This window comes from Microcaecilia unicolor, chromosome 10 (genome assembly GCF_901765095.1).
Source record: "Microcaecilia unicolor chromosome 10, aMicUni1.1, whole genome shotgun sequence".
NCBI lineage: Eukaryota > Metazoa > Chordata > Amphibia > Gymnophiona > Siphonopidae > Microcaecilia > Microcaecilia unicolor.
Window position 1 is genome coordinate 16153830 of NC_044040.1, and position 12412 is coordinate 16166241.

Consider the following 12412-nt stretch of genomic DNA (forward strand, 5'->3'; position numbering starts at 1 on the left):
TACTGGATCTTTGTCTAGCTGGCAAGGGCTCTTATTGGCTCACTAGAGTCACAGTTTTTTTTCAGTCTCCACCTGCTGGAAAGCGTGCACAACCCATCAGTCACATTCTGGGCCGGTCTGGAGGGACTAAAGGAAAGCAAATTATTAGGTAAGGCCTAATTTACCCTTCTGTGTTAGAGCTAATTATAGCTGTTTAAGTGTTTCCCCTCCCCCCAGCTTTTTTCTTCATGAGGCCTTCTAGAAGAGTACAACTTTTTTTTTGTTTGTACCCCGCGCTTTCCCACTCATGGCAGGCTCAATGCGGCTTACATGGGGCAATGGAGGGTTAAGTGACTTGCCCAGAGTCACAAGGAGCTGCCTGTGCCTGAAGTGGGAATCAAACTCAGTTCCTCAGTTCCCCAGGACCAAAGTCCACCACCCTAACCACTAGGCCACTTTTCCACTGTTGCTACTATTTGAGATTCCACATGGAATGTTGCTATTCCACTAGCAACATTCCATGTAGAAGTCGGCCCTTGCAGATCACCAATGTGGCCGCGCAGGCTTCTGCTTCTGTGAGTCTGATGTCACTCACAGAAGCCTGCGCAGCCTTCTACATGGAATGTTGCAAGTGGAATAGCAACATTCCATGTAGAATCTCCAATAGTAGCAACATTCCATGTAGAATCTCCAACAGTAGCAACATTCCATGTAGAATCTCCAATAGTATCTATTTTATTTTTGTTACATTTGTACCCCGCGCTTTCCCACTCATGGCAGGCGCAATGCGGCTTACATGGGGCAATGGAGGGTTAAGTGACTTGCCCAGTGTCACAAGGAGCTGCCTGTGCCTGAAGTGGGAATCGAACTCAGTTCCCCAGGACCAGAGTCCACCACCCTAACCACTAGGCCACTCTTCCACTCCTGGACAACTCCAATGTTTAATCTGATATTTAAATGAAGGTGGTTTTGCTGTAGGTATTTGACATTGTACATGGTAGCCTTGGATTTTGTCTTACTCATACATGTATAAATGTGCAGATGTTAGCAGTCGGGGAGAGTGATCTATATGTTGAATAAAATAATTATGTAACGTATATTCTTCAACTTTTGATAATAGAGCATGAAGCATTTTTCACCTATGAAGAATGTTTTACATGTGGAAAATAGCTGTTATAAAGTTGGTCCTGTGGAGAAACAAATCTAATGTATCCTTGCTTTTCTCTAATATATTGTCTTTCTGTCCCCTCACCTATCAAACCTGTTTCATGTATTGAAATCTAACTGAAATAGATGTGTCTTTAGCAAAACTTTCAAAGAAAGAGGGGGAGGCCTCCATACGTAATGAAAGAGGGAGGGTCTTTCATAATATGGGCCCTACCACATTGAACACTGATTTCCGAAATGTACAAAAAGGTACGTCCCATACTGAGGGGACATTAAGTAAATGTCCGCTAGAATGCAGGGCCCTTGATCGGCAACAGTTTGCTCATATGAAATGTGTTGTCCTTCTTTTGGTCTCTGTAGATCTTGCTGACAGAATACTTAGACATGAAGAACACTCGAACCTCATCTGAGCCATCCACTCAGCTGAGTTATGCCAGCACTGGCCGGGAGTTTGCAGCCTTCTTTGCAAAGAAAAAACCACAGAGACCTAAGAACTCCCTCTTCAAGTGAGTATTGTTGCCTAGTGCAGGATTTTAGCTCTTGTGAACCTGAAGTTATTACCACACGTGGTTTCAGAAGCCTAGGTAGTGTTGGGCCTGTTTTGTTCTTCGATAGGTGTTCAGCGGCTGCTAAAGAAAGTGATGGTTTCTGTATAATAAGAACAACAAAGAAAGAGGCATAACATGTGGCATAGCACAAATTGCAACTGCAGCAACACGTTAAAAATCAGGTAAACCAAATAAAGGAATGGATAAATAAAATTTACAGTGGTGGAAATAAGTATTTGATCCCTTGCTGATTTTGTAAGTTTGCCCACTGACAAAGACATGAGCAGCCCATAATTGAAGGGTAGGTTATTGGTAACAGTGAGAGATAGCACATCACAAATTAAATCCGGAAAATCACATTGTGGAAAGTATATGAATTTATTTGCATTCTGCAGAGGGAAATAAGTATTTAATCCCTCTGGCAAACAAGACCTAATACTTGGTGGCAAAACCCTTGTTGGCAAGCACAGCGGTCAGACGTCTTCTGTAGTTGATGATGAGGTTTGCACACATGTCAGGAGGAATTTTGGTCCACTCCTCTTTGCAGATCATCTCTAAATCATTAAGAGTTCTGGGCTGTCGCTTGGCAACTCGCAGCTTCAGCTCCCTCCATAAGTTTTCAATGGGATTAAGGTCTGGTGACTGGCTAGGCCACTCCATGACCCTAATGTGCTTCTTCCTGAGCCACTCCTTTGTTGCCTTGGCTGTATGTTTTGGGTCATTGTCGTGCTGGAAGACCCAGCCACGACCCATTTTTAAGGCCCTGGCGGAGGGAAGGAGGTTGTCACTCAGAATTGTACGGTACATGGCCCCATCCATTCTCCCATTGATGCGGTGAAGTAGTCCTGTGCCCTTAGCAGAGAAACACCCCCAAAACATAACATTTCCACCTCCATGCTTGACAGTGGGGACGGTGTTCTTTGGGTCATAGGCAGCATTTCTCTTCCTCCAAACACGGCGAGTTGAGTTCATGCCAAAGAGCTCAATTTTTGTCTCATCTGACCACAGCACCTTCTCCCAATCACTCTCGGCATCATCCAGGTGTTCACTGGCAAACTTCAGACGGGCCGTCACATGTGCCTTCCGGAGCAGGGGGACCTTGCGGGCACTGCAGGATTGCAATCCGTTATGTCGTAATGTGTTACCAATGGTTTTCGTGGTGACAGTGGTCCCAGCTGCCTTGAGATCATTGACAAGTTCCCCCCTTGTAGTTGTAGGCTGATTTCTAACCTTCCTCATGATCAAGGATACCCCACGAGGTGAGATTTTGCGTGGAGCCCCAGATCTTTGTCGATTGACAGTCATTTTGTACTTCTTCCATTTTCTTACTATGGCACCAACAGTTGTCTCCTTCTCGCCCAGCGTCTTACTGATGGTTTTGTAGCCCATTCCAGCCTTGTGCAGGTGTATGATCTTGTCCCTGACATCCTTAGACAGCTCCTTGCTCTTGGCCATTTTGTAGAGGTTAGAGTCTGACTGATTCACTGAGTCTGTGGACAGGTGTCTTTCATACAGGTGACCATTGCCGACAGCTGTCTGTCATGCAGGTAACGAGTTGATTTGGAGCATCTACCTGGTCTGTAGGGGCCAGATCTCTTACTGGTTGGTGGGGGATCAAATACTTATTTCCCTCTGCAGAATGCAAATAAATTCATATACTTTCCACAATGTGATTTTCCGGATTTAATTTGTGATGTGCTATCTCTCACTGTTACCAATAACCTACCCTTCAATTATGGGCTGCTCATGTCTTTGTCAGTGGGCACACTTACAAAATCAGCAAGGGATCAAATACTTATTTCCCCCACTGTATATCCATTACTTTATTAATTTAGTTTACCCATTTTTTTATCCTGCTGCTGCCGTTGTGGTTGGTTTAGTAAGGGCACTCTCCCTCATAGCCAGTATTGGCCCAGTGCACCTGCTCAGCATTCAAGGACCATATACTGGATAAAGGTTCCATGCCTCTTAGTGCCAGCGCAAGAAGGTACCATGGCTTACTTTCCTTTTTAAATAACTTTTTTTTTTTAAATGTGAAATTCCCTAGTAGTGCCTTCTCTATTCCAACAAGCCAACATGTTATCTGTTGCCTGGCATATTTGCAACATCACTTTGGCACCTTAGATGGCAATTTTCTATTTGAAAGGATTAATGATTTTCTGTTCTAATGAATGGAAACAGTCACCTTATTTTGCATTTAATTGGCCATGGTCAAGCGTTCCCGTGATCAATAAGTCTTGGAAGCTACATAAAGAAGAAATACAACAAATTGAACTTTAACAACACAAAGAGGGAGAATAAAAGCCAGTTCTCTACTTGAACATTTACTGTAAAGAGTCACTGGGCCTTATTTAAAATGGATTGTTCCCAGTTCTCTGCTTATTTTAAAGCTAATCTTTTCTGAGTGAGGTCGATTATCTGTCACACTGTTTGCATGTAAATAAAATATGAAAAAGTATGATCCAAAAATACAAATTGATTGTTTGTAGAATAATTTTTAACATAGTAATATAGTAACATAGTAGATGACGGCAGAAAAAGACCTGCACGGTCCATCCAGTCTGCCCAACAAGATAACTCATATGTGCTAATTTTTGTGTATACCCTTCTTTGATTTGTACCTGTGCTCTTCAGGGCACAGACCGTATAAGTCTGCCCAGCACTATCCCCGCCTCCCAACCACCAGCCCCGCCTCCCAACCACCGGCTCTGGCACAGACCGTATAAGTCTGCCCAGCACTATCCCCGCCTCCCAACCACCAGCCCCGCCTCCCACCACCGGCTCTGGCACAGACCGTATAAGTCTGCCCAGCACTATTCCCTGCCTCCCAACCACCAGTCCCGCCTCCCTCCACCGGCTCTGGCACAGACCGTACAAGTCTGCCCAGCACTATCCCTGCCCCCCAACCACCAGCCCCGCCTCCCGATCTCGACTAAGCTCCTGAGGATCCATTCCTTCTGCACAGGATTCCTTTATGCTTATGCCACGCATATTTGAATTCCGTTACCGTTTTCATTTCCACCACCTCCCGCGGGAGAGCATTCCAAACATCCACTACTCTCTCCGTGAAAAAATACTTCCTAACATTTTTCTTGAGTCTGCCCCCTTCAATCTCATTTCATGTCCTCTAGTTCTACCGCCTTCCCCTCTACGGAAAAGGTTCGTTTGCAGATTAATACCTTTCAAATATTTGAACGTCTGTATCATATCACCCCTGCGTCTCCTTTCCTCCAGAGTATATTATGCTTGGAATGTCTATTTAGCAGGTCAGCTTTTTTCTTTTATTTTTATTTTGCTATGGGATGCGCTAGAGGCTCAGATTGACAAATACTCCATTTGGACATCATTAGTTTGTACATTTGTTCCTGTGAGTTCTAGTTGTAGAAAGGTTATCAATAGAAATCAAACAAAATAAAACATGGAAAAGAAAATAAGATGATACCTTTTTTATTGGACATAATTTCTTGATTAGCTTTCGAAGGTTGCCCTTACGATCTGACGAAGAAGGGCAATCTTTGAAAGCTAATCAAGAAATGTATTAAGTTATGTCCAATAAAAAAAGGTATCATCTTATTTTCTTTTCCATGTTTTATTTTGTTTGATTTCTATTGATAACCTTTAAGAGTGGACTAACACGGCTACCACACCTCTCTACTTTAGTTGTAGAAAGGAAGTCTTGTTGCTCACATAGTTTTCTTTCTACTCCGATTGGGTTTTTGCTCATTTCTGGTTTAGAGTCGTAAAACTTGAACCCACTGCAGAATACAGCAGCTCCCACATAGCGGCTTACTGCTTTTCACTGCAGGTTTGAGTTGTCCTCCCACGCCATCAGCATGAACGCCTATCTTCGGGAGCAGAGACGGGAGCTGTACAGCAAGAGTGGAGAACTCCAAGGTGAGTTTGGAGGGTCATGGGATATTTGTTTACCTTATTGCAGCAAGGTTGATGTCATATTCGCTTGTTCAAGTCAGACACAGAGAAGGTGACGAAAGAAAGAGCAACAGACAATATCCAAGAAATTGTGGTTTTATTGGAACATCCGAGACTCAACACGAGTTGTGTTTTGGCCTAAAAAGGCCTTCCTCAGGTGTCTTCTATTGGCTGAGTTTTGGAATTATTTGCCAGCCTTCCTTCATTAAATGCCCGTGATGTCTAATATTGCACAGAAAAAGCTCTGGTCCAATTCCAAAAGTCAGTAACCATCAAGTCTGATCAAAAGTCAGTAACCATCAAGTCTGACCAGAAGTCAGTAACCATCAAGTCTGATGGTTATTGACTTTTGGAATTGGACCAGAGCTTTTTCTGTGCAGTATTAGACATCACGGGCATTTAATGAAGGAAGGCTGGCAAATAATTCCAAAACTCAACCAATAGAAGACTCCCGAGGAAGGCCTTTTTTAGGCCAAAACACGACTCGTGTTGAGTCTCGGATGTTGCAATAAAACCACAATTTTTTGGATATCGTCTGCTGCTCTTCCTTTTGTCACCCTCGCAGTGTCTGACTTGCTTTACATGTCTGCAAGGGTTACAGTTCTTCTGTTTTTTGCTTATTCTGCATCAACATGATGGCAAAGATCAATGTGATTTAGCCGTAATCGTTCTGGCTGCGCTGTGTCAGTAGCAGTTTGCTTGCTTGATTTTAATTCAACAGTACTACATGTATTATTCCAAAAGCAACTTGGCTGTTTCTTGGGTCTGTGTCATAGTCTCGTTTCAGTTTTGACACAGTATTTTAATCAGCAGTCTTCTGTTTCTCTCTTTTATTCCTTTCTGGAATAAAATGCATGCACCTTCCATTGGAGCCATTGCACTTGGTTTTAAGTCTTCCTCTGTGAGTCAACTGTTCAGCTTCTTATGTGGATTTCTTGCTGTGTTTTTGATTTAGCATTTCTAATAGAGGCCTAATGGTGGGGTCACATGACCTTTTTCACACTGGATTTGAGGAAAGCTAGGGGCTTATTTAACAGTGTGGACGGTGCAATAGGTCCTGTGCAATTATCAAGCATTAATGGAATTACCTTGTGCCCAATAGTTTAAATCGAGGGGGCTGGGGAAAACTGGTGAACTGGGCTTTCTTCAGCCCAATATAATCTGATTCAGTAAAAGGACATGACCAATGCTTTAAAGAAGACTCTTTTTTTCGTAATTGTTTTTAATGAATTGCATCTCAATTACAACGGAAACAAAAACATGTATGTCAGAATTGTTGCAGTGATTTTTGATTTAGTCAGGGAGATTGATGTCCCAGTTAGATCCCCTTATCTGATTCAGGAGCAGTTAATATCTTCCCCATGGAGGCTAGTGAGTTATAGAAGGCAAAAGTAGAGACTAATAGACGATTCACCACTGGAGACGTGAGTCCAACAGTCTTTATTATATCAGAGATAACGACCCGACACAGGCCGTGTTTCGACGCTAAAAAGCGTCTGCATCAGGGGTCAATAAATACACCAAGTAATGAATGCAAAACGAAGAGTCCTACTTGTATATGTGTTGTCAACTCACTGATCACTTAGCACCAAACAGAATATGCTGAATACAAACTATCAGAGCTCTGTTTGGTGCTACGTGATCAGTGAGTTGACAACACATACACAAATAGGACTCTTCGTTTTGCATTCATTACTTGGTGTATTTATTGACCCCTGATGCAGACGCTTTTTAGCGTCGAAACACGGCCTGTGTCGGGTCGTTATCTCTGATATAATAAAGACTGTTGGACTCATGTCTCCAGTGGTGAATCGTCTATTAGTCTCTACTTTTGCCTTCTGTGATTCGTCATCGTAGAGAACTTTTCCTGTTCTATATTTTGGCTAGTGAGTTATGCAAATTCTTACCCTGTTTTGTTAACACAAGGATCTTAGGTTGAGAGATCCTGAGGTTAATTGGGGGTGGAAGGAGAGGGGATGGAATGTAAGTAAAGGGGAATGACGGGGCAAGGAAAGGGAGTGGAAGCCTGGAGCCTTCATGAGATTTACTTTCAGCCTCAATTCTTTTGCTGTTTTGGATGTTTGCATCTTTCTACTTTAGGTAAATTATGTCTTTTGGGGATTTGTTTTAGTCCGGTTACTTGTACAAATGGGCTCTGTTTGCAAATTTTGGGCCTGATATTTAACTGCGGTGGCCAGTGGTGCAAATGAAGACAGATATTCAGCATTGGTTCCCTGGTACTTGGCTGGTGCTGAATATCTAGGGTTGGTGCCGATCCAGAAGTACTACCGGATAGGAAACTGAATGAAGTTAGGACAGATTTTTTTGCTTCCCTAACTTTATGCGGTTAGTAGCCTGAATAGTACTTTTGGCTGGATATCCTGAAGTTCCACCTATGGGCCACCCGACACTGTCCGAATAGTGCCGAGGCTGTCAGAGAACAAAGTCAGCAGCCACTGTCCGGTTAATGCCACTGAAGATCCCTCTTGCCTACTGTTCAGCATCTGTTATCCAGGTAAGTGCCTTTGAATACAGCCTTTATGTTCATAGTGGTTTCTGATTGATGCTGTGATGTTTTCCAGCCTTTGGATTTCTCATTCTTTAACTAGGGTTACCAAATTTTGAAAGTGCCAAACCCCTTCGCGAAAAACTGCATTGGCTTCCTACCAAAGAACATATTGCCTTCAAGGTTTGCACTCTTGTACACAGGATTATTTACGGTGAAGTTCCTGGATTCATGTTGGACCTCATAAAACTTCCACCCAGAAACAGTACCAGCCTATTCCGAACTTATTTAAATTTGCATTATCCAGATTGCAATGGACTTAGATACAAATCAACTTATGCATCCAGCTTTTCGTACATAAGTACACGACTGTGGAACGCTTTGCCCAAAACCGTGAGATCTATCCACAACCATCTTAACTTCAGGAAATTACTGAAAACCAACTTGTTTAAGAAGGCCTACCCCCAAGACCCAAACTAATCCTCTACTTCCTGCGACACAGGAAAATATGGACTGTACTAGACTTCTATCTCCATTCCCTCAATATCTCTTTGTTGCCTTATACTAATGTTCTTACATGTCTATGAATTTACTAGGTATTTATATTATTGAACCGGAGCCTACTGCTACGGTATTGTGTAAGCCACATTGAGCCTGCAACTAAGTGGGAAAATGTGGGATATAAATGTGTTAAATATTTGTGGAGACAAAAGAGGACAGAAAAAATGAAAATGGTTGCTACTTTTGCTAAAGAAATATTTAATTGAAGTTAATGAACACACATCAGTGACTTACAGTACAGCAGTAGAAAGTCTACTTTTCAAGTACTTCTGGATTTGAGTTTGACGGAGTCTGAGCCCAAGCGTACTTATCAGAAGAGTGCATATCCCTCAACAATTTTGGCTGGCTTCTGAGATACGTGTGAAAGTCTTTGCGTGACATATGCTTAAAGTCATGCTGCATGAACAAAATTCCTTTGACAGATTCAACCAGAAGGGGAGCAGAGAGGGGATCAGCAATGCCTTTCTCTCTCTTTAGCACCCTCTCGTATCCAGGCTGACTAACAAGCCAGAGATGGTCTCGTTAAGTGGGTAGGGCATAGGCCCACAAAAGAAAAAGAGGACATTTCTCTAAAAATTAAAAATCCTGGAGAACATATCTGAAGACATCCAAAAAGAGAACATATGGGTAGATCACGTGATGAGCTGAGGGGAGCAGACGTTACATAGCTCTCCTCTGAGGGCTCACCCGCTCTCCCGCACCTGAGATATAGAGCCACAGTTCCCAACCACCACCACAAGTAGAGGAGAGTGCGAAGGACTTTATGGACCAATTTGTCACGCGTCCAGAGCCAAAAATGCCTCCAAAAAGCGGAAAAAAAGACGAGAAGGCTCGACCGCTAGATAACAAGATGGCCGCGAGCCCGGCGCCAGAGAAAGTCTCTGCGGAGTTTACCAACACACAATTACAGCAATTGTCCTCCGTAGTTAAATCAGCAATGGAACCTCAACTTCAGCAGCTGCAACAGCTCTCGGGTCAACTAACCTCCCTTGAATCGTTACTAGCTGAAACCACGAAACGAACTGGGGAGCTAGAGCAGAGGATGTCGGCGGTGGAGGACGAGGAAGCCGGAATGGCGACGAGGTTGACAGAACTTACAAAATTGGTGCAGAAAAATACTCAGCTGGTTGACGAATTGGAAAATAGATCGAGGAGGGACAACCTGCGAATCATTGGGTTCCCGGAATCTACGCCGGACCATCTACTGTCAGAAGTGCTGGAGAAATGGCTAAAATCGGAATTTGCCCTGTCTGATAGTGGAGCCATTGTGCCTTGAGCGCGCCCACCGAGTGGGGCGTAAACCGGGCCCAAATCAGCGATCGAGGATAATAATGATAAAAGTGCACAATTACATTCATAAAGTGGAAATCTTACGTGGGATGCGGCAGAAGCGAGAATCTTTAACTTTTGAAGGGACACCTGTTAAAATATTTCAGGACTTTTCAGCCGCACTGCAGGAGCGACGCCGAGCATTTGGGCCTATATGCAAATCTCTAGCCCTCACAAAACAAAGATTTGCTTTGATATACCCGGCGATTTTAAAAGTGTTTCATCAGGAGAAATGGCAGGTTTATAGAGCGCCGCAGGAGGTCCCAGAAGATTTACTTCATTCTCCTCCACCGTGAGGACTTTGCATATCATGCTCAGAGAGTTCTGGGTTGACAAAGTGTCTTAAAATGTTGAGACTGTGAGTATGATATTGGAACTGGCCAGAAATGATAGTTGTTCTAAGTATCTGCTGTGCCGGGTGGCGGGAGAGTGGGGGGTCCACCATCATTGATATCCATTAGTTAAAGTTTGGTTATGGATAGGAACTGGTTAAATAAGGAATTGGGGCAAGTAGGGGGGGTGGGCGAGAGGGTTGGGGAGGGGGGTGGGTCGGGATACACGATTTATGTACATTTGGCAGGTATGATTGGGTTCACACGGGATTGGCTCAATTTGGGGCGGCGATCTTGGCTACAGGATTCCTTGGGCGAGGCTGGGCGCCCGAGGAATGGAATTAAATATTTACCATCCGCATTAGTCATCCGATATTCACCCAAAAATTAAGTCCCTTCGCTTTACCACGTGGAATGTAGGGGGTATTTCAACTCCAATTAAAAGGGCGAAAATTCTAGCAGCTCTGAACAGACACAAAACAGATTTTGGTTGTTTACAGGAAACTAAACTTACAGCGGTGGAGCATGCTAAGTTACAACGGCAGTGGGTGGGCGAGGTCCATTCATCTGCTTCTGGTGATCGTAAGGGAGGGGTGGCAATATTGATCCAGAAGGGATTGGCGGCCAAGTCAGAGGTAGTCGAATCGGACCAGGGAGGGCGATGTATCTTGATTCGGGTGTGGGTACAAGGCAGAGAAATTATGATTCTGGGTGTGTATGGCCCGAATACTTATGATCCTAAATTTCTAGCCCGCCTAACACAAGTGTGTATGCCCTTTCACTCGAAACAGCTCATGGTGATGGGGGATTTTAATCTGGTGTCCCAACCTCAATATGATTGTTCCAATCCACATTCTGCACATAGGGGAGGACCGAGGTCACACGCACTTTCCCATTTTATGCAAACTCTCAATTTGGTGGATTCATGGCGTGGCTTGCACCCCATTGAGCGAGACTACACTCATGAATCTCGAGCTCATGGTACTTTCTCTCGATTGGATTATATATTAGTCTCCCATTCTATCTTCCCATGGGTGTTGAATGTAGAGATTGGTCCGGAGGAGATCTCGGACCATTCCCTAGTGTGGATGGATATGGAGTCACCTGGATTTTACCAGCAGGCCGGGAAGTGGAGGTTTCCCACCCACTTTTACCAAGATAAAGACTTTAAAGGTTACTTGGCTCAGAAGTGGGAAGAATTTTCTCAGAATAATAATCAGCATAGAACCCAACCTGACCTGTTTTGGGCAACTGCTAAGGCAGTGTTGCGAGGCGACATCATAGCCTATGTATCAGCTTATAATAAAAAAATAGCCTCAGCAGTTCTGAAATTAGAAAAAGATCTAAAAAAAGCAAAAACACAACATCTTAAATTTCCTACCCCCGCCACTAGGGAACAGCTTCACACAGTCCAGGTAGCCCTCAACTCTTTGTTGCACCAACGAGCCCAACGATATATGGCACACCAAAAACACAGATTTCAATGATATGGGGACCGGTCGGGCACCTTTCTCACCAGATTGGTTAAATCTTGGGGCCCGCGAAGACCGATTGTCACTATTAGGAACAATAAAGGGAACCTCTATAACAAAAGTGAGAAAATAGCGGAAGTTTTTAAAAATTTCTTTAGCTCTCTTTATGAGTCATCCCAGACCCTGGACAGCACAGAGATCACACAGTATTTAGATCAAGTAGGACTACCGCAATTGACAGAGCAGGAAAGGAACTCTTTCGGGCTTCCAGTCAATCTCAAGGAAATACAAGAAGTAATTAAATCTTTACCCATGGGCTCTGCTCCTGGGCCAGATGGATTCTCCGGGGAGTTCTATAAGTTGTTACCCCCATCCTTCTATCCCAGTTTGCATGATTTTTATGAACAGATCATAGAGAGTGGCAAATCTCCACCATATTTCAATCAGGCGTATATCACGTTAATTCACAAACCAGATAAACCGGAGGATCAGGCTAACTCCTTTAGACCTATCTCCTTAATCAATGTAGATTTAAAAATATTGGCCCAAATCATAGCAAATCGGTTATCTAATCTGTTGCCTAGGCTG

The 12412-nt window shown here is 43.6% G+C and overlaps 1 protein-coding gene across 1 annotated transcript in view; it reads left to right on the top strand.

Moving 5' to 3' along the window:
• The window catches only part of EXOC4 (exocyst complex component 4), a 635584-nt gene that overhangs the window by 136323 nt on the left and 486849 nt on the right, over positions 1 to 12412 (top strand). Inside the window, exons 8-9 of the mRNA XM_030216046.1 lie at positions 1507 to 1652; positions 5500 to 5588. Of these exons, the coding sequence (XP_030071906.1) occupies positions 1507 to 1652; positions 5500 to 5588 (235 nt within the window). The remainder of the gene's footprint in view (positions 1 to 1506; positions 1653 to 5499; positions 5589 to 12412) is intronic.